This window comes from Lolium perenne, chromosome 4, assembly GCF_019359855.2.
Source record: "Lolium perenne isolate Kyuss_39 chromosome 4, Kyuss_2.0, whole genome shotgun sequence".
Taxonomy (NCBI): domain Eukaryota; kingdom Viridiplantae; phylum Streptophyta; class Magnoliopsida; order Poales; family Poaceae; genus Lolium; species Lolium perenne.
In genome coordinates this window covers 90,402,438-90,425,298 of record NC_067247.2, presented here as the reverse complement: position 1 = coordinate 90,425,298, position 22,861 = coordinate 90,402,438, and the positions used below count along the sequence as shown (strand labels likewise).

At 48.6% G+C, this 22,861-nt stretch overlaps 2 protein-coding genes across 2 annotated transcripts; both read right to left on the bottom strand.

Moving 5' to 3' along the window:
* Window positions 1-4,932: 4,932 nt before the first annotated feature.
* LOC127293266 (putative UDP-rhamnose:rhamnosyltransferase 1) lies at window positions 4,933-6,513 on the bottom strand. Its single transcript, XM_051322849.2, has 2 exons — window positions 5,982-6,513; window positions 4,933-5,889 (listed from the first exon to the last, which is right to left on the bottom strand). Exons 1-2 carry the CDS (start codon window positions 6,399-6,401, stop codon window positions 4,933-4,935), a joined length of 1,377 nt encoding a protein of 458 aa, XP_051178809.1. The 5' UTR covers window positions 6,402-6,513.
* A 4,363-nt stretch (window positions 6,514-10,876) lies between these two features.
* Window positions 10,877-11,941, bottom strand: LOC127293271 (protein MAIN-LIKE 2-like). The gene is made up of 3 exons (XM_071829074.1): window positions 11,730-11,941; window positions 11,310-11,649; window positions 10,877-11,227 (listed from the first exon to the last, which is right to left on the bottom strand). Exons 1-3 carry the CDS (start codon window positions 11,870-11,872, stop codon window positions 10,877-10,879), a joined length of 834 nt encoding a protein of 277 aa, XP_071685175.1. The 5' UTR covers window positions 11,873-11,941.
* Between the last annotated feature and the right edge of the window lie 10,920 nt (window positions 11,942-22,861).

The following is a 22,861-nucleotide window of genomic DNA, read 5'->3' as shown; positions in this document are numbered from 1 at the left end:
GTGGTGTCTCTCCCATAAGATAAATAGCATGTTGGGTGAACAAATTACAGTTGGGCAATTGACAAATAAAGAGGGCATGACAATGCACATACATGATATGATGAGTATTGTGAGATTTAATTGGGCATTACGACAAAGTACATAGACCGCTATCCAGCATGCATCTATGCCTAAAAAGTCCACCTTCAGGTTATCATCCGAACCCCTTCCAGTATTAAGTTACAAACAACAGACAAATGCATTAAGTATGGTGCGTAATGTAATCAATAACTACATTCTCGGACATAGCATCAATGTTTTATCCCTAGTGGCAACAACACATCCACAACCTTAGAACTTTCTGTCACTGTCCCAGATTTAATGGAGGCATGAACCCACTATCGAGCATAAATACTCCCTCTTGGAGTTAAGAGTAAAAACTTGGCCAGAGTCTCTACTAATAACGGAGAGCATGCAAGATCATAAACAACACATAGGTAATAGATTGATAATCAACATAGCATAGTATTCTCTATCCATCGGATCCCAACAAACACAGCATATAGCATTACAGATAGATGATCTTGATCATGTTAGGCAGCTCACAAGACCCGACAATTAAGCACAATGAGGAGAAGACAACCATCTAGCTACTGCTATGGACCCATAGTCCAGGGGTGAACTACTCACTCATCACTCCGGAGGCGACCATGGCGGTGAAGAGTCCTCCGGGAGATGATTCCCCTCTCCGGCAGGGTGCCGGAGGCGATCTCCGAATCCCGAGATGGGATTGGCGGCGGCGGCGTCTCTGGAAGGTTTTCCGTATCGTGGCTCTCGGTACTGGGGGTTTCGCGATGAAGGCTATAAGTAGGCGGAGGAGATAGGTCAGGGGGCCACACGAGGGCCCCACACGCCAGGCCGGCGCGGCCAAGGGCCAGGCCGCGCCGCCTTAGTGTGTCGGCGCCCCGTGGCCCCACTTCGTGACTCCTTCGGTCTTCTGGAAGCTTCGTGTGAAAATAGACCCCTGGGCGTTGATTTCGTCCAATTCCGAGAATATTTCCTTACTAGGATTTCTGAAACCAAAAACAGCAGAAAACAAAGAATCGCTCTTCGGCATCTCGTTAATAGGTTAGTGCCGGAAAATGCATAAATATGACATAAAGTATGCATAAAACATGTAGATATCATCAATAATGTGGCATGGACCATAAGAAATTATCGATACGTCGGAGACGTATCATGGTGGAGAAGAGTTGCTGCAGGGCTTCGCCTAAGCCTGCACAGCGTATGGAGGTGGAAGAGAGAGGGGGGCGGCCAAGGTTATGGATGGGGGGCCTTGGCCGGCCACCCCTCCCCTCTTTATATAGGTGGGGGGTCGGCCTAGGGTTTCCCCTAGGGCCCACCTGCCCCCTTGGCCGGCGCATGGGGAGGGGACAACTCCTCCCCCAAGTCTTCCCCTTTATCTCCTAATTTAAACACTTTATTTTAGGAGATAGATCTTATCTCTAAATTTAAACCATTTAAATTAGAGATAGATCCTATCTCTAAGGGGGGCCGGCCTGGGCCCACATGTCATGGTGGGCTGGACCCACTATGCCATGTGGCGCCTATGTGGCCTCTCCCGGGGTGGTGGGCCCACTGGTGGCCCTCTAGAACCTTCTAGAAGCTCCGGTCAAAACACCAGACTTTTTCCCGAACCCTGGAAATTGACTTCCCATATATGAATCTTATTCTCCGGACAATTCCGGACCTCCTCGTGATGTACTGGATCCCATCCGAGACTCCGAACAAAAACTTCGGACTCCAACTCACATTGCGAATCTACTTATGCGACATCGAACCTTAAGCGCGTCACCCTACGGTTCGCGAACTATGCAGACATGGTCGATACTCCTCTCCGAGCAATAACCAATAGCGGGATCTGGAGATCCATAATGGCTCCCACATATTCAACGATGACTTAGTGATCGATTGAACCATTTACATACGATGTCAATTCCCTTTGTCACACGATATTTTACTTATCCGAGGTTTGATCATCGGTATCTCCATACCTTGTTCAACCTCGTTACCGACAAGTACTCTTTACTCATACCATGGTATGTCATCTCTCATGATCCAATCATGTGCTTGCAAGCTATTCAGACGACATTCCACCGAGAGGGCCCAGAGTATATCTATCCGTCATCAGGATGGACAAATCCCACTATTGATCCATATGCCTCAACTCACACTTTCCAAATACTTAATCCCATCTTTATAACCACCCATTTACGCAATGGCGTTTGATGTAATCAAAGTACCCTTCCGGTGTAAGTGATTTACATGATCTCATGGTGGAAGGACTAAGACAACTATGTACCGAAAGCTTATAGCAAATTGAACTTAATAACTTGATCTTATGCTACGCTCATTTGGGTGTGTGTCCATTATATCATTCAACTAATGACATAACCTTGTTATTAATAACATCCAATGTTCATGATCACGAAACCATGATCATCCATTAATCAACAAGCTAGTTATACAAGAGGCTTACTAGGGACTCCTTGTTGTTTACATAACACACATGTATCAATGTTTCGGTTAATACAGTTATAGCATGGTATGCAAACATTTATCATAAACATAAAGATATTATAATAACCAGTTTATTATTGCCTCTTGGGCATATCTCCAACAGATGTTGTGAGTGATTGTCAAGCTAAGATCATCTTTCCGAACACAATGGTCTAGAGCCACCCCAATGCATACCATGTTAGTTCTTTTTGGAAAAATCACTACACCATTGTTCCAAAATCTACTTTGTGGTACATTTTGGCATAGAGATACTGCATAGAGCACGTTCTTCATTTTGAGTTTTCGCAAATGAAACATTATGTAATACATTCGAGGATAACACCTACTACCAACGGCGGAGGCAAGGGGCCAGGCTCCCCCAACATGTTTATCTATATATCCATGTTTTAATGCAAAAAAATCCTACAAATTGTGTATTTGGTGTTTTAAATTACCCATCAATTTTAGCGCTTCTGTTCTCTTGTATTAGCCACCTCGTATTGTTTTCAGGCCTCCGCCGCCGTTGCGTAAATGCATAGTACAACAAAACTAGAAAATGTGGCCCATATTTCCATAAGACAACGAGCGGTGGATTGATGCACGCTTTCTCATAATAGTAGCAGTATTTAGTGAAAACTGCCTCTTTTTTTTTAACTGCCTCTGATTGTGGTTTGTATAGAGAGAGGAACGCCACTAGCTGTTTTCAGTGACGTGCTTTTGAATTGGAAAATGCTTGGGATCGGTCGTCCGGTCTCGCTCCCACGTCGCTTAATGGGCCTGCTTTTTTCGGTCTAACAATTGTTTCGCTGCAAAACACATGGAGTGAGATGATGAATTATTTGTTGTAAACAATCCGTAATTTTTGTAAGATTTGTTGTTAACAATTGTTGTAAAGAGACAACATTTTTTTTATTTTTTTGTTGATGCTAATAACAAAGTGATTTTTTTATTTTGTTGTAACCATTTGTGACTTTGGATAAAATAGTAGGTGATTATTGTTGTAATTCAATCTGTAGCAAATTAAATGTCGCTTGACCACTTTGCATCATTTTGCGAACATATTGATTTTTTATTGTAATCGTTTTTGACTTTTTGTAAAAAAAAGTTGGTGACTTTTGTTGTAATTCAATATGTAACAAATTAATGTTTTCTTCTATTTTTTTGCAAACATATGGATTTTTGTTGTAATAGTCTCCGGTTTTTTGTTAATAATAATGGCTACTTTTGTTGTAAATTGATCTCCAACAAAACAATTTGTTGGTTTAACCACTTTTATTGTGATACATTACTTTTAAAAAATGTTGCGACTTTTTGTTGTAATAGTACTTTTTTTATACGCGGAGAGATGATTTTTGTTGTAATACTCTTCACATTAGGAGGTACTGCGGGTTGGTTTCCAGAAAAAGGAGGGTGGCAAATGTAAAACTGCATTTAAACTATAATCTCAGAACTATAGTACTGCGAGTTGATTCTCCAGAAACCGGGCGCTATAATGTAAATTTCCTAATCCGACTGATTCTGCCCGTCAGATCACCATCGGACAACGCGGAGGATGACCGATTTTTGGCCCCATATCCGCCGCCCGACGCGTAGCATTCGCCTTTTGCGTTCGGGTAACATATGATATCTTTAACCCACATGTATGTATGACGCCATAATTTTTAGATCAGCCTCCGTCACCTTAGGTATTTAGTAGTCATACATAACCGTGCAATTTGTCATTTATCTCGTTCCTAATCTTTTCTATATGTCATGTGTATCCTAATTGTGTAGAAACCGTGTGTGAACTTTTTTCTTGTACCCCCTTTGTTTCAATGAATAATACGTTGTATTGTTTTTTTTAGAAACACAGTACAAACGTAGACGCTTACATACACGCGCATACACTCACCCCTATGAACGCACACACGCACACCCTACCCCTATGAGCACCTTCGGAAGACTGAGCCGATGGATTGGATCTTGAAATTGACGAAGTCAGCACAAACGCCTCGCTATCGACGGGAACGTTGTCTCCCACCGAAAGAATATTCCGCCTTTATGAGACACACATATGTCAAAACTAGGTTTTGAACTCTGGTGGGCTGGTAAATTTGACCCAAATCTTAATTAAAGCTGTCAAAACCTATAATATCATATAGATATTATTTTAAAAATATAGTTCACTATGTACAACATTGATTTTCTATTGCACATGTTAATGATTTTTTCTTGAAACTTGGTTACACTTAGCAGTCTTCGACTTTTTTATTTTAAAAAAAACAGGCCTTATTCACTGAAACGGGATAGTATTATCTTAACATTTAATTTTCATAATGTTCTTTATAGAGAAAAGAAGGTAGTCTTTAATCCCAAATCTTCAAACATAGTGCTACAAAATTAATACTCCGTATTTCACTCTTGGTAAGATCTAAGCTTCTGAATAAAATCATCGATGCATCTCTCATGGCATTCGCTATCAGCCACTATCTCCTGCATCTTCTTGGCGTTGCCCGCGAAGATCCTCCTGCTTTCGTCCTCCACCGCGACGGCCTGAACTGCGGTCGCGACGCCGTCTCGATGGAACGAACCATCGTTTTCGTTTCTTGGCACCTGCACTCCGACCTTTCTTGCCTCCATCAGACGCGCGTTGGGTCCTTGATCGCCGAAGATGGGCAGCATGATGAGAGGGTGCCCGAACAGGAGCCCCTCGATGGTCGAGTTCCAACCACAGTGCGTCAGGAACGCGGCCACGGCGCCGTCCGCCAGCACGCTGATCTGCGGAACCCACCCGGTCACCACGAGGCCACGGTCGCGCGTGCGCTCCTCGAACCCGGAAGGAAGGACGTCGGCGTCCGGCACGCCGCTGGGCTTTCGCAGAGCCCAGAGGAAGCGCGTCCCGGCGAGCTCCAGTCCGAGGGCCAGCTCGTGCACCTGATCCGCGCGCAGCGGCACCTCGCTTCCCAGCGCGACGTACACGACTGATTTAGCCGGCTGCTCATTGAGCCAACGCATGGCGGCGTCGTCCCCGTTCTTGCTGACGCCACGGCCTCCCTCGGGAGACGGCGGCAGGAGGCCGAGGGGGACAACCGGCTTGCCCCCGAGAGTTGCGAGGAGAGGGACGCTGTTAGGCTCCCACTCGAGGCAGCTCCGGATGGCCACGAGATTGCACCTCATGAGTGTCAAGGAGAACCGCTCAGCGACCGTCATCCCTGACGCACGCTGGATACTCATCAGCTTCATCCTCTCCGTCTCGAACCTTGGTGGTCGTGCTGCCGACAGGTCCAGTCCCGGCGAGGCTTGCTCGGACGACCGTGCGACCCAGCCAGCGATCACAGTCGCGGCTCCCAAGAGAAGCATCACACATGGAACCTATGGCAAATAGTATAGGCTAGTATTAGGCTATTAGCGGCTTGGTGGATCGAGCTATAGAGCAATAGAAGTATTAGCGGCTCTCGACGTACCTTGTGTTCATTGGCGGCGGCTGCGGCCCAGTGGTGGTACACATCGGCGATGATCCAGTCCGGCTTCTTGCCTTCGTCGGCGCACGCGGTGGCCAAGAACTCCGAGAAGGGCGGCCCGAGGCCGTCGAAGGCCTTGCGGTGGAGCTCGAACTTCTCGTACGGGACGTCGTTGGTGGACTCGGCGCCTTCGGGCAGCCCTTCCACGTGCGGGAGCGGCAGCGCCACGAAGTCGACGAGCGGCGCGACGGCGGGCCGGACCGGCGGGAGGCGCGCGATGTTGCGTGGCGTGGAAACGTACGACACGCGGTGGCCCCGCGACGCCAGGCGCTCGGCGATGTCGAGGCATGGCAGTAGATGGCCGAAGGCGAGCCACGGGCAGATCACGATGTGCAGCGGTGACGACGAGTAGCTGTTGTCCATGGCAACGACAGAAGCAACAGGCGCAGCCGCTGAGCAAGGGAAAAATTGGTAGGCCGTAGGCGCGTCGACGTCTCGTGTGGAGCGAAGTGATCGGTGTACTAACTAGGCAGCTGCCTGCCTGGTGCCTGCTTTCATCCGATAGTATACTTACATGACAAACGTCATGGATGATGGAAACTTGAAGATAAACAATCAGGCAGCTTGTTCTGGCTAAAACTAGAATAGCACAAGGATGTTCAAGACTTCTAGGTGTTATTCAAATTACATCCATCTTCGCCGGCTTCTGATGTAGACGGCGTTATTTTTCCCTCGAGGGAGGCAATTCGATTCTTTTCTGGAGTTCAACTGTAGGCACTCTCTTGTTTACATTGAAAATAGAACATAACAACGTTTTTGGAACGAAATTAAACAGATCTAGCCCACCACTACCTAGGGGTCTTAAGATTGCAGAAACTTAGCAGCTTACAGTCATATAGCAAAAGAACCACCCAACAAAACTACTCTCCAGGCTAATTAAGCAAGGAATACATCCAGATCACATCTCATTATCCCAGCACTTCTCTGAAAGCCATCCCTCATTAGGTCATCGATCACATGGATATTATCCGATTCCTGCGCGTGCTTTAGCAGATAGGCTTCAGAAGGTATGGAGACGTTGTACAAACCTTCCAAGTTGATATCCAGTCGAAGGATGTGCATCTTAGTCCGGCATCAACGAAGGCAATCTCCTAAGATTTGTCACCAGAACGGTTTTGAAGCTTTCCACCTGGTCCCACTTCAGGGTTTTGAAAGGCATTTGCCAGGTGAAGACGGTGTGACCCGTTTCGTCCTGTCGCTCCCGCGAGCGCAGGGCGAAACCCTCGCCTCTCCCCAACCTCCAGCCCCTCCTCCCCCTGTCCCTCCCTCGCCGCCGCCAGAGGGCGTCGCCGGCGGCGGCGGGGCTTCTCTCTCCCCCGCGTGGCTGCGGTGGCGCGGGCTGGCGCGGTCGGCGGGGGCGCCGTGCTCGAAGTCCTGCGCGGCGGCGCGGTGGCCCGACCACGGCGTGGTGAAGACGCAACGACGGCGGGGTGGCGGCGCGACTTCTGCTGGCTGGCGCGGCCCTGCGGCGGCGTGCCCGTGGCCAGGGGTGGCGGCGGCGGGCCCAGATCTGGGCCTGCGGGCCTAGGTCTGGGCCTCATCTGGGCTGCCTCGGGTGGGCGGCCCCGATGCGTCTGGTCGACGAGCGGCGAGGGCGCTGGTTCGTCCCCCCCGATGTCCTGCGGCGGGCATCGTGGTGGGTGCCTCGGTCCGGCGTCCTCGACTCCTCGGGATGTGAGGCAGCAGCGGGCGGCGTCTGCGACGTGGATCTACGGTTCACATCGGTTCCGGAGGTAGTAGCTGATGCCCTTGACTCCTGCTCACCTTTTCCCCACCTTCCGGACGAAAGTCCAAAATCTCGCTGATTGGGCGGCGGCGACGCGCGGCTGCGCCGTGACCTTCTTGGAGGCGCCTCCTGGGGAGGTTTGGGTAGGGTGGCGGAGCTGAAGGTTGAAGCTTTTGGGCAATGCTGATTCATGAGTAGCTGCGGTGATCTTTGGCCCGTATGTGATGTAGCCCGACCTTCGGTCTTCACCACATCATATGCATCGACGCCGACATGTCACGCAAAGGTGAATCTTCTCCTTTATGCGTGCGTACAATTACCTATGTGGAATGGTATGCTACTTCATCCTCCGTCATATGACCATGATAGGAATACATCACCAAGTACGGAGGAAGTGGAGGATGCCATGGATGCTCGAGGACTCAAGGCCGAGGTCGTGGAAGCATGGAAGAAGCTCCAGGCGCAGCTACACCGGAGTCGCCGGCGTCGCCAACTCACAACGGAGTCTCCGGCCCATGAAGATCAAGACCGGAGTCTCCGGCCTACATACAATAGAGTCTCCGGACTATGTGAAGCGCTATCCACAAGTCAATTAGGGCCAAGGCCCATGTACCCCCTTCTATGCCTAAACTACACCTCCTTAGTGGCTCCCTATATATAGGCTCCCACCTCCCCCTTCATTAGGTTAGAGTTGATGAACTAGAACTAGGCTCATGCCTCCACCATCCCTTTGGGATTAGGGAAACCCCCTCCTTAGATTACCATAATCTATTGTAGAAGGCACTCCTTATATGATTAGTCTCTCACACTTGTGATTCTACCACCGGTCTCTCACTCGTGTGATTCCACCGATCGTATACCGATCTTCCTCTCGGGGATTCTACCGCGTGTCTCTCCCTTGAGAGATTCTATCGGGATAGTGGTTCGGGCTATCGGGAGTAAACCGGAATTGTATCGGGTTGGTGTGTGTTTGCGTGTGTTCATCGTGTTCATCGCCGTGTTCTTCGTGTTCTTCCTCTCCCCCGCCTTTCCCCTCGGTCAATTCGTGAGATCGGGCAACCCACGTGGCCTTAGGCCGCATCATATGGTATCAGAGCAAAGGTTGCCACGAATTTGACCCCCAAATCCACCGATTTTCGTCCGAAAAATTTCCCAAAAAAAAATTGCCCCAAAAAATAGCTCGAAAATTGATCTCCGAATTTGTTGCGTTTTTTGTGGTTTTGGTCCACAGATCTATTGTCTCTAGTGTTGATCTACATCCTCACAAATTTTCGTTGTCCAATTCCATCTATTTCGCCTCAAATCGACGGATTTCCGAGCCGTTCTGCTGTTCGTGTTCTTGGTGGAAGAACAGTTCGAGGAGACTCAAATTGGTCAACTCCACATCCTCGCTCACGGCCGGTCGGCCGGCCACCACGCAGCGCAGCAGCAGCTTCCGCTCCCATCGCATCAATCTGAGCAGCAGCACCCGCCCAGCTCGCGCCTGCTACTCTCCCGCCAAGCACAGCAGCAGGCGCTAGCCGCCCACCGCCAGGCTCGCCTCCCCTCGCGCCAAGCCACGCGCAGGCCCGCCCCGCGTCAACCACCAGGCCGCCTGTGCCCCTCCTACGGCAAGCTTCCGCCCTGTGCCCCGCCCGCATCCGCGCTGCACGCGCTGCTCCTGCCCCCGCTCAACTCCCGCTCGCTGCAGCCCTCCACGGCCAAGGCCAGGCCGCCCCGCGTGCTCATCACCAATCCCCACCAACTGCCTGGCCCTGCCCGCTTGCGCCGCCTGCTTCTACTCCCGCAGCCGCCGCTCACCAGCCCTGCTGCAGCACGCCCGCATCCGCCCGTTTCACCTCCACGCGCGCAGCACCACCAACATCCACGCAAAATCGCCTCCAACCGGAGCAAACCGGGCGGCACACCGGGCCACCCGGTTGAAACCGGAGCACAGACCGGTGCCATCCGGGGCAATCCAGGGGCTCCATCCGGTCCGGGGCCCGGTCTGGACCGGGCGCGCCAGTCCCAGATCCGGTTTGACCGGGATCTGGACCGGTTTGACCCATTTTCGTCCAATTTTGACTTCACTTTTTGCCCCAAATTTTGACAACTTTCCTGTTCTGCTTGATCCCAAACTTTTACAGCCATCTCACAATATCGTGACTCTAATTTTGACACCTTTTCCGAAATTTTTGGAGCCCAACTTTCGACCGCTCGTTTTGACCCAACTTTTCGGGCATTGACTTAATTTGCTCGGTTTCCGATTTGGAGTGCATCGGTCGTCTACTTCACCTCCGCGCCTACACCAACTCCGCGACGACACCGTTGGCACCCCGGATTCCGACGCAACCTCTACATCGTTATCGACACCACCACTTCGCCATCGCAAGTTCGTGTGCTTGACACCGCCTAACCTTTTCACTAGGTATAACTTGCCTCTTACCCCTTGTATCCCCGTTTCTTTCTTTGTGTACCTATCCCATTGAGAGTGGCTTTCCGAGCGTTGCGAAGCATTGCACAAGTGTCACGACCGTGAGAGGGTGTGTGTGCGTTGTGTTGAGCGAAGCTCCGAAGCAAGCTCGGTGAGAAAGATACACAAAAGAAGAAAAAGTGTGACATATACAATAATATTCGTTTTCAGCAAATTTCAGAAATAATACACCGTCGGGGTGGGGGAACCCGAATTCACAAAATCGGGTTGGAGGAACCCGAATATACAAAATCGGGGTTGGCGAACCCGAGAATAAGTTTCTTCTGCGCCTTCTGCGCCGTGATGGAAAAAGAAAAATTAAAAAAATTGTAATCGGGGTAGTTGAACCCGATATCTGAAAATCGGGCAAGATGAACCCGATACCTAATAATCGGGCAATTTGAACCCGACTTCAATAAATCGGGTTTATTGAACCCGATTTTCTGCCCTGCACGAAATTTTCCCGCCTTTTCGCGTTCGCACCGCCGTGTTTCCCTCCCGCCTTTGCCGCCACCCTTCCCGCCACTTCTTCCCGCCACTCTTTCCCGCCATCATCTCCCGCCACTATCTCCCGCTAAATTTTCCCGCCACACTGTCGAATTTTTGCCTATAAAAGCAGGCATCGCTACTCTGGATTGCACAAGTTCTTGTATCTCTATTTTATCCCGTTTGCTCACTCTTAGCCATCATGAGTGTGCCGTGCTCTGACCAGGAGTTTAGGCCGGTGAAGGCGAAGGCTGCAAGTTTACCCCCGGGTGTGACTGCGGAACCCTTACACATACCTCGGTACGTAGCGGCTAAGACCGCAGAACCCCAGCTCCTCTGAATGATGTCCTCTGCTTCGGTGGCCTCTGCTATCTCCTGAGCTATAGGGATGTACCGCGCACTGATCGTATTCCCGTGATTGTCCGTGAACATCGTCTTCCCGAGTAGCCACATGAGGTACGCCTCCAAGCTGCGAGTGATCTGAACCGCAGTCATCGGTACATCTGGGAATCCGAACTGCTCGATCTGTCAAGGTATATTTCAATGTTAGAACTTACATATTATGAGGTAAATAAGTTGTGATAAAAAAGACGAAACTGTTACGGACCTGGAACTCGTGTAGCCATGCCTGGCGAGGCCCGTGAGCCTCAAAAGTCATAGGCCCAACGTCTGCACGAACACCCTGGAAACGTGCATCCATGCTGTGCATCCAGCCCACGGTTTCCTCCAATGGGCCTATGGGCTCACCTGCCAACGGAAGGCCCAGCAACATAGACACGTCCTGTAGAGTAGGCGCCATCTCACCCCAGCGAAAGTGGAACGTGTGGGTCTCGGGCCTCCATCGATCCACTAAGCAGGTGATCAAAGCAGCATCGTAGTTCACGCGCGAAATGTGATCTCGGGCCTCCACTAATCGAGCGAAAGGTAGTAGTCCTGCCCACTTCAACCTGCAAAACAAATAATACACAAGCTAAAGCAGGTCCAATGTAGTTCTTATAAATTTGAGACAAAACAATTGAACAAGTACCTGTCTTCCCATTGAGGGTGTATCATCCAGTTCTTCTTTGGAGTACGGGTCTGCAGTGGCTCCATGCTCTGCGGGTCAGCCTCCAAGTGCGATGCACGATGTTTCTGATCAATAAGTGGATCGAGCAACGATCGAGCCGCCATATCTGCATAAAGATATCACAAATTGCTGCATAGTTCATAAATATTACAAATTATAACATAGTTCACAAATATTACAAATTATAGCATAGTTCATAAATATTACAAATTGTACCATAGTTCATAAATATTACAAATTAAAGCATAGTTCATAAATATTACAAATTAAATCATACTTCATAAGTATTACAAATATTACTATCTCCCTCTATTTCTTCCCCTCCCACGCCTTCCTCGGTTGCCTCGCCCACGGTTAGCCGCCGCCGCTGCATTTGGGTAGAAAGTGGGACATAGGGGTCCCCGTGTCCAAATTGGTTGCACGTAAAACATTGCCTAGTTGGACCACCCGCTTCTGCTTCATCCATATCATTTCTAATGCGCCTTGTCTCCCGTCGACCTCTGTTCGTCCGCAATGATCTTGGGTCAGGGATGTACCGTCTTTCATTTGGTATCACCGTAGTAAAATTTCCCACAACTCTGTATCCGACCATCTCGCCGGTCCAGGTGTGCAGCACAGCCTCTTTCGCGTAATATGGAGAGACGAAAGAGATTGAGTCCAGCCCTAGTTGTCTGGTAGCTGCCAGCACATGGGAGCATGGAAGGTGAAGCAACCTCGGTTTGTTGCATGTGCACTCACACGATGGCCATTCTTCATTTCCAATTCTGACCTCATGTGTTCTCACCGCATTCACACAACCAAACTTGTCGGTTGGTAAGCGCACCTCAAACCTCCTTTCCTGATTACCGATGGCCAGAACAGTGTGTGACATACCCTTCTCCATCTTCACATCCATATATTCCATAATGGCCTTACAGTAAGGAGTGTTTGGATTTTCAAGCATATGGTTCAAAGCCAACTCCCGTCTCTCTTTGAAATAATTCATAGTGCCATATAAAATACCCTCCACAAGGGCTGTCAGCGGCAATGCCCTATTTCCCCTAAGCACGAAGTTGTATGACTCAGCTAGGTTGGTAGTCATCACACCATACCTAGCTCCATGTGTGTCATGCAGCAAAGACCACCTTTCTAATGGCTCGTGCTCTATCCACTCTGCAAATTTTTAATCCGTCGTCCAGGCCTCCTTCTAGTATTGGGTGGGTCAAATCCAGCAGGTCACATAGCCCAATAGGATCTCGGCTCGGGGCCTCACTGAACCCGTGTACCACCGTGCCACCGGCCTGCATGAGCTGCTACTAATGCAGCTCGGGCGGCTAACCCGTGCCGCACATGGTCCTTAGTGAACTCATCCAGCTTGCCGCGGAGAAAAGTGTACTTGCATTCTTGATTCTCGCTTGCACAACTTCTTGAACAGATTCATAAGACCCTTGCTCCTAAACTGCGAGAAGAAATTGGCCCCAGTGTGGCGCATGCACCACCTACTCGCATATCCTGCCATGGCGTCTCTTCATCAGGTCCGGCTTCTACCGTAGTCTTGATAGCCGCAAGTATACCTGCATGCCTGTCATGTAGCACGCACACATTTTCGCGATCTTTCACTATCGATTTTTTAATCGCTCGAAGAACCATAACCAGCTAGCGGTGTTCTCGCTCTCAACAAATGCAAATGCGAGAGGCACACATCGATTGTTGCCATCCACTCCAATTGCTGTCGTAATCGTCCCTTGTACCTCCCGAGTTAGAAAAGTTCCATCTACACACATCACCGGACGACGTTGCATGAAAGCCTCGATGCATATGCCGAATGCGAAAAACACCCCGTGCGTAACCCCGACATTAGGGAACTCTGGTATCACAAAGTCTTGTATGTCCACATGGGTGCCGGATTCCGGTCCTTCAATGTCTGCAGGAGACGGACGACACCGTCATAAGCATCATAGAAGGTCCCGAATCTGTTCTCCAAGCTGCCGTCTGCTTAGCCCTCCATGCCTTGCCATATTCAATTACATACTTATATTGAAGGTGAACTCTTCTCTGGATGGCTTTAACCCCCATTGCTGTATTCTCTACAATCTCCTTGTAGAACAAAGCGAGCAATAAGAGTGGATGTAAGGTTTCGGTGATCCTTCAACATACTCTTAAGGACACATGTGTGCGGCACGAAGTCGCTCACCACCCATGTTGTGTCATACTTCGGACAGCACTCCATGCACCCTTGATGGACATCTAGCATCGCTGCAGACCACCGTCAAGAATTTCGACTTGAAACGGTGGTTCTGAATACCCTTTGCGTGTTCATTGCCCACCGAGTGATTGCTTCCTGCAGATGTCTCTTGTCGCATATCTAGCACCAACCGAGATGGTGTTCATGCTGTACTCCTGTGCAGAATCGTGCCGATCATCGACTATCATTGCCTCCGACAAATCATGGTTCCAAGAAGAGGGGATCGGATCCGCCTCTTCGTTATCATCTGAAGTATCGGATCCACCGGATTCATCTGAGTCAACCTCATTGTCCACTCCATCCTCGTCTTCCTCGTCCATCATGTTCTGCATCTGTTCTTCTTCTTCGTCCACGCTTTCAAGCTCAACAGTATCGTCATGACCACCTGCTGCATGGCTACTCTGCCCGGATTGGAAATCGTCGCCGCCAAAGATCGTAACTTTGACTGCTCTGGCCTGGATGGAACGCACCCTCGCCTTCTTGGAAATTCACCACCTTCGCCTCGGGAAGCATTAAGGCGATGGGGTGAGTTCCCCTGCGCTCGCACGCTTCCAACCAGTGCACCCACTGAGAGGTCCGCTCAATCGGCTTCAACCGCCAGAAAATCTGGGTACTTGAGCTGCTCCACAAAGTATGCACACCAACAGTGTATGCTTCGGGATTAAGCCCGAAATTCACGGTCAACCACTCCTTCAACTGACTAACTCGCCATGTTTTTGGGTTTGTCAGATGCAAATCCTCACACTGAAACTCGCTCAGATCAGCTCCCATCGGAGTTGTTCGGACCGTGCCATGACCGAAGTAAACAACGAATTTTACTCTATCTGACATATCTGCTCACCTATACAAATTACAGACTCGTCAAAAAAATCTAGCACCTACACTCTAAAATAAATACTTTCTACCGGTACATATTTCAGTAACTAATCTGCGAAGCTAACGAACGCAACATGCATCATTACACGATCTAATATCAGGAATTAGGGTTTACCCTTGAAGCGTGCCAAACACCTCCGTCAGCAGCTCAGCTCGTCCACCACGCAACAGCTGCAACAATAGCAACAACACCACCAACAGCACCACCACCAGCTCCTCCACCACCACCACCAGCAGCTCCTCCACCACCACCACCACCAACAGCACCTCCACCAAAACGCTTCAAAAACTAACCCATGTATAGATCGGATGATTCTACAGCTTTTGGTGGTCAAACTATAGCAAATGGCTGGATAAATTGCTCAGCAATGAGAGAAAACGCTGCTGGCCTAAGAGCAAACGAGAGAGAGAAAGCAGATGAACTGTGAGGCTGAAGGAGGAAGAAGGGCAGAGGCAGCACCGCGTTCGGCCGAGGCAGCACCGCGCGCGACGCATTAATATCGCCTCGATTCGGGATCCTCCTGCCCGACTCGGGCTCGCCGTGCCCGAAATTCCCGCTTCGGGATTCCACGCCCGACAAAGATTCAAGCCTCTGTCCAGAGACAGTCCGACACGGGCCGCGCGTGGCCGACAGCGCCGTCTCGGGCTCCTGGAACCCGACTTTGGCCTCGCATGCGAGATTCCCTGCGCTTCGGGATTCTCCAGCCCGATTTAGTAAATTCGGGTTCACACACCCCGACGGTGTATTATTTCTGAAATTTGCTACAAACGGCTATTATTCCTGGAATTAATAATAAAAAGTGTATTATTTAAAAAAAATTCGCGAAAAATAAAGCTTCTAAGCATAGAAAAAAAAAGAGAAAAAAAAGAGAAAAAAAAAGAGAAAAAGAGTGTGTGTCCACCGATACCGAGAAGTGCAAAGCTTGTGCGCACTAAGAGAGAAAAGAGAAGAGTGGCATTTGTGCAAATCTAGTTGCTTCTCTCATATGCAACCAAGCTACCTCTCTCTTGTGTTGGCGTGACACCGAGCTAATAGTTTTCGCTAGGACCATCTTGTTACTTGCTCACTTCCTTGGTCGCGCTAACCCCATTGATCTTCTTGTGTGTGTTTCCGTGTTTCCTTGACATAGATCACCACTCTTGACATTTGACTTTGGATCTTACCCACATTTGACAATAGACTTTTCCGTTGATCTTTTTCGATTGCTATCCACCCCTTACCCACCACATATAGTGTTTCTTAGCCTTTTGCGTGTGCTTTGAGTGTGTGTGTGAGTAACCCCGGTACAATTTTGACTTTGCTCTTGACTTGAACCATTTTTCCGATACTTTCTTGAAAGGTGGGATACTTGTGTAGTTTCCCTTCCACCATACATATACACCTATCCTAGTGAGATACACATGATGACCCCACAAGAGCAAGCCGAGATGAGAGCATACTTTGCCGAGCTAGATGCTCGAGAAGCCCAAATGACACCCAAAGAAAAAGCCGAGTGCAACGCATACTTCAAACACCTTGAGAGCAAGAGTGATACACCCCATGAGTCGAGTGAGGATGTTTCGATTTCTAACAACTTAACCTCTACTCCTCTTGTGTTGTCTTCCTCTTTGCTAGGTTGCTCGGACATCGACGACGCCATTGCCATGGAGATGAGGGACTCCACTATATGTGAGATGAGCGACTCCACTATATGTGAGATGAGTGACTCCACTATATGTGAGCTTGATGAGTGCCTCCACTTCGAGAGCATGAGTGATACACCGAGTGAGATGAGAGTGGTAGTTGATAGGTCATGTGAGGCCATTTCGAATTCTAACAACTTACCCTCTACCTCTAGTGTGTTTCCTTGTGTCTTATTAGGTCTCATGGATGACGAGACGCCGATCATGGAGAAGATGTACATGGTGCATGAAGATGATGATATCACACCATGCTTGTTGCTTGAAGATGAACATGGAGGCCACATCGAGCCTACCACTTCCACAACACCTACCTCATATGAGAGGGACTACAAAGGTACATATATGGGTGTTGATGATGCCATGATCCCACTAGTGGACATGATGATTTGTGAGTGCTTGCATGAGTTGGATGATCCTATTGCTATGTCATATGCTTCTTTCACTTTCCCTTGTGATACTTGTGATACCACCATTGTTGATCATGTGGAAGTAGTTGCTTGTGACACTTTGACCATGCCATGCTATGAGTGTTTCGATTTCTATCCTATTGCTTGCAATATGTCGAACAATTGCTCTTTCCCATGTATTGCTTGCAATGAAAATGATGATGCTAATTCTTGTGTTGTGACAACCTTGATGAACAATTGCTCTTTCCCTAGGTTTGTCGACAACCATGATACAATGTTGAACATGTTTTGTGCTAGATGCTTGCAATACTCTCCCATTAATGCAACCAAAATGTTGAACAATTGTTCTTTCCAATGCTTGGTTTGCCATAATGTTAATGTGCTTGTAAATGAGATTGCCCCCATAGCTCTCTCAAATTTTGGAGACTTTGCATATATCCATGTTGAGCATGTTCCCATGTTTACTACGCATATTCACCATATCTATTATGATGCTTTGCTTAACGCTAATGGTGAGGTGCAAAAGAAATGGACCATCATGATGGATGATGTGTTCATATACCATGCACACACATTGTTCTTGTTGTCTAACATGTGTGTAGGTACCCAAACTCCAATGTCAACCTCGATTGAGCACGAGTTGACAAAAAGAGCTCTTGAGAGCATGATACAAGTGAGCTCCAATGAGTGGTTTTGCCCGCACACTTCCACTACACAAGACCTCTCAATGAGAGCACACCGACACTTTGATAAGGTGACCTCCTTCTACTTGAGATTTCTTGCTAAATCCATTGAACTTTGGCTCCGCTTTGATTGCTCCTTTGCTTTTCTTGTGCTATTGATAGGGCTCTTGACAAGTGAAGGGACATTCAAGCGTTGGTGTCATCTACCTCCTCTACACATTCATGAAGACTCATCGTCGAGGGCGACTCTTTTTCAAGTGGGGGGAGATGATGTAGCCCGACCTTCGGTCTTCACCACATCATATGCATCGACGCCGACATGTCACGCAAAGGTGAATCTTCTCCTTTATGCGTGCGTACAATTACCTATGTGGAATGGTATGCTACTTCATCCTCCGTCATATGACCATGATAGGAATACATCACCAAGTACGGAGGAAGTGGAGGATGCCATGGATGCTCAAGGACTCAAGGCCGAGGTCGTGGAAGCATGGAAGAAGCTCCAGGCGCAGCTACACCGGAGTCGCCGGCGTCGCCAACTCACAACGGAGTCTCCGGCCCATGAAGATCAAGACCGGAGTCTCCGGCCTACATACAAGAGAGTCTCCGGACTATGTGAAGCGCTATCCACAAGTCAATTAGGGCCAAGGCCCATGAACCCCCTTCTATGCCTAAACTACCCCTCCTTAGTGGCTCCCTATATATAGGCTCCCACCTCCCCCTTCATTAGGTTAGAGTTGATGAACTAGAACTAGGCTCATGCCTCCACCATCCCTTTGGGATTAGGGAAACCCCCTCCTTAGATTACCATAATCTATTGTACAAGGCACTCCTTATATGATTAGTCTCTCACACTTGTGATTCTACCACCGGTCTCTCACTCGTGTGATTCCACCGATCGTATACCGATCTTCCTCTCGGGGATTCTACCGCGTGTCTCTCCCTTGAGAGATTCTATCGGGATAGTGGTTCGGGCTATCGGGAGTAAACCGGAATTGTATCGGGTTGGTGTGTGTTTGCGTGTGTTCATCGTGTTCATCGCCGTGTTCTTCGTGTTCTTCCTCTCCCCCGCCTTTCCCCTCGGTCAATTCGTGAGATCGGGCAACCCACGTGGCCTTAGGCCGCATCAGTATGCGTGTGTCGACGGCACTCTGCGCCGTCCTCTGCAGGTGCTCCCGGCGGATTTCTCGTCGCTGGGGGGTGTCCAAGTGCTCGGCAGTGTGGCCGGCCTGGTGTGATCTTCGTCAAGGTAGTCTTTCTCCAGGGCGGCGCCGGGTCCGGTGCCCAACACCTCTGCAGCTCTCGGGTGAGCTTCTCTCATGTCCGATGGTTCGACGCCTTCGAGCCAGGCGAGAGGGCAGGGCCCTCTTCGGCATGAGAACAGGTTGGTGCATCAGGTGCAGTAGTCCTGGTTGTTCTCCTCGGATTCAAGACTACAACTCTGCTTCGGGCAGTGCCTCGCCGTGCCTCCGGCTGGTGTCCTTGGTGCCGAACAGCGGCGGTCTGCACTTCTGCAAGCTTGTCTCGCTCCTAGTGCAGTGTTGTAATTCGTTCTATGTGTACCCTTGTATCTTTCTTGCCGTGGTGTGCGTGATGTGGTGTAATGTTGTAACTCCTGGCCGGTTGATGGCTTTGTTAATTCAAAGCAGGGCTTTCGAGCCTTATGTTTAAAAAAGGCATTTGCCAAGTCCTTAGATATGACATGATTAGCCCCCACACCTGTTTCATGGATAACCAAGTTTTTTTTGTTAAACACCAGATGATTCCTCTTATTCCATATGCCTCAGACTGCAGCAAATGAGACTACATTAAATTGCTCAAACCTCTTATTGCAAAGCCAACTAGAGGCAAGAGAAAGGTAATCATTAATTTCTATACCAAAAATCTCTTGCGCATGAGCCCAAAGCATATTAGAAACTAAGCAATCAAAGAACAGGTGTTTAACAGACTCCAACTCACTGCATAATTCACACACAAGAGGCTTATGTATTCTACGTCAAAGGTTATATGTAGTCGTAATTTTCTTTTGTGACAATAACAACCCTGGAAGAATAAACACCCCTGGGTTCATATTTCCAAATAAGCTGATCTTCCTCATCAAAGAAAATAATAGTTTTGGCAATTTCTACTATCTCAAACCACATATCCATCATATGTGTTGTAAAAGTCCTCCTAAAATCATATCGCTACCGTTTCCCATCCCAGAGATCAACAACAGTTTTCATTTGTTGATTAACTACAAAATATATATCCCAATATTGAGTAGATAGAGGTGCATTCCAACACCATGTATCCTCCTAAAATCTAACATATCTACCATTACTTATCTTCCATTTGTATTCAAATTTAACAGCCCTAGATGCGCACATCAAACCTTTCCAAAAAAACAGAAGGGTTTAAGTCCTTGCAGCAAAGAATATTAGGATTTCTAGTGTTGCATTTAGCATCAACTATTTTCTTCCACAAGCTCCCCTCACCTTAAATATATCTCTTAATCCAAGAACCAACCAGACATATATTTAAATCTTGGAGATTGGGTATACCAAAACCTCTAAACTCTTTTTTCATACATATAGAAGGCCAATTGGCCAAGTGTATTTTCCTATTGCCATCTACATCATTCCACATGTAGCTAGCTATTAGAGTGTTAATAAGATCTAAAGCCCACTTAGAGAATCAAAAAAAAAAAAATGACAACATATAAATAGGAATTCTAGACAGGATAGTTTGGATGAGGATTCTCTTTGCCTCAGTAGACAAAAGTTTCCCTCTCAACCCTACCATTCTACTAAGCAGACTATCTACCAAGATCAAGAGGCTGCAAATTCTCTCTCTTAAGTTTGTTAAAATGTAAAGGAAGCCCTATGTATTTAACTGGAAAGTTTCCAGCTACATAGTGGAAATCGTCATCTATCAATCGTGTGCGAAAGCAAAGCAATGAAAAGAAAATGTTGTGAGTGAGCAGCATAACATCTACACACACACTTTTTTGAGTAATTTTTCTTATCTCTCACACTACGTACCATATGGATCTAAAACTTTACAAGTCACTGAAACACTAAAACTAGAATTTGAAAAAATGGAACTTTTTTGTCCAGTTTTAAATATTTAAATTTCATAATAAATTCTATAATCCGAACTATTTTTTCCACTTTCTATCTTAAGTGTTTCATTGAAATAACGTTTTAAGTGTAAAGGTTAGAGATATATAAAGAAAGTTTGTTTCCAAGGAAAAAAAAACAATATAGCACGGATTTTGATGCACCTATGAACAACCCAGGCAGAGGTATTCACATGAGTGTCTGCGGGGAGAATCCACTCTCCAATAAAATTGGAAAGCAAAAAAATCTTACTTGATGAGGCTAGCCTGCTCGTTTGTCTGCCATTGCGCCGGCCGTGTCCGGCCGGGAGTCGAAGAAAATCCACGCGGTTGATGCGATCTACTGATGTCCCTTGCATCGATCCAGTGAATTGAGCGGTAGTTGTGCCAGGCGTTGCAAGTTAGTTTCGTGGACAATACTAGTTGCATGCTCTCCTCCAACTAATCCATACGATGGATTTAGGTTTTGATTGCCACTGAGTTCTCCTATGATGGGATCTCACCCAACTCGGTTGGAAGAGGGGAAGAGTTGGGGACGGAGACGGAGTGACGGACTCTGCACGTATAGTATATACACAAGGAAACGCGCGCGGCGACAAAGACATTATACTCGATCTGTTAATCCAATGGGCGCCACCGGCAGCCGCTCGTCGACGACTGAGACGCTCCTGGTGAATATCCCGAAGTACTCCAAGCTGGTGCCGGTGCCCCCTGGCATGCGGAACATCGACCAGGTCTCCTTCCGCGGTATCCAGTGGAACTTGAAGGTGCAACAGAAGCGCGTCGAACAGGAGGAAGGTGTCGACTATTACCTGACCGTCAAGATATATAGTGTCGGAAAACCGAGAGCCGGCCTTCGGCATCGATGTCTCCATCGAGATCCTCGACGAGACCGGCGAGCACACAGTCTTCAGCGCAGAGCTCTGCCAGGGCGCGTGGGAGGAAAAGCACGGGTGCCTGCATCTTGGCGTGTACAGGAGAGAGTTGGAGGCGTCGTCGTGCGTTTCGCACCCCGACGACATTACCGTCAGGTACACTCTCAAAGAGCGGCCGCGCCGCCTCTTCCGAAACTGGCCGTCGCTCAAACCCAGGGAACAGCTCCCGGCACTCTCGGTGGACCCCGTGGCCGCCACCCACACGCTCACCATCGGCAACCTGTCCGAGCTCAGGGCGGCACTGCTAAGCTGGCAGTGCGCCTACTCCGCGCGCTTCGCCGTCGGGGGCAGCAGATGGTACCTCAGTTTCTGCCACACGCCTTCGGTCAAGCGCCTATTCCGCGCGAGCAAAGAGGACGACGAGACGAGAACGACGGCAGATTTCAGCTTCATGCTTGTTAGAAATAATCTTGCTCTAGTTCAGTTTAGTCAGTATTGTATTTAGTTCGTTAGTGTCTTTCCCGTTTCTTTTGCATGGCAGCAGGCCATGGCTTGGAAACTTAGTTTGAGTACGAGTCCACCAAGTAGTAGTACTAGTACTTGTGTTAGCTTCAAGTACTAATACGTGTTAGAGTTTGGAGTAAGCTAGTTAATTAGGTATGTCTAGATGTCTTGTCCTAGTATACATAGAGTCCTAGTTCACCTTGGATTAGGAGCACTAGTCCGTGTAGGTTTAGGTTGTGTTTAGTCGGTTGTGTTGGCCGTGTATATATACACGGGGGTGCTGGTTGAGTTGTACCAAGAGAAAAAAGGAGAAAATCAGAAAATTAATAAAGAGAAGTTTAGAGGGTGTGACACGCACCCTTGGCGATAAATTTTGTATCGCGTGTGTTCATCTAGTTTGATGTGATCGATCCCTAGGCGAATCCCAACAATTGGTATCAGAGCAAGGTCGAAGATTTGAAGCTACGCTTGCCCCGGGGAGGCGACCCTACTAGCGCCTCGGGGCGGGATATCGTCGCTCGGTAGAGCGATTGGATGGAGATGGCGGCATGGCATCGTACACGAGGCGGCGGGCGATCGTCGCTCGGTGGAGCGACACAGAAGGGGTGGCATGGTGTTGTCGTTGGCAAGGCAGTGGAGGTGGACGATCGTTGATGGGAGAGGTGGTGCCGAGGTGTGGTACCGGGAGTCTCGTCAAGATCATCGTCCGCAGGTTTTTCATCAAGGTCGTCTTCGGAGGAG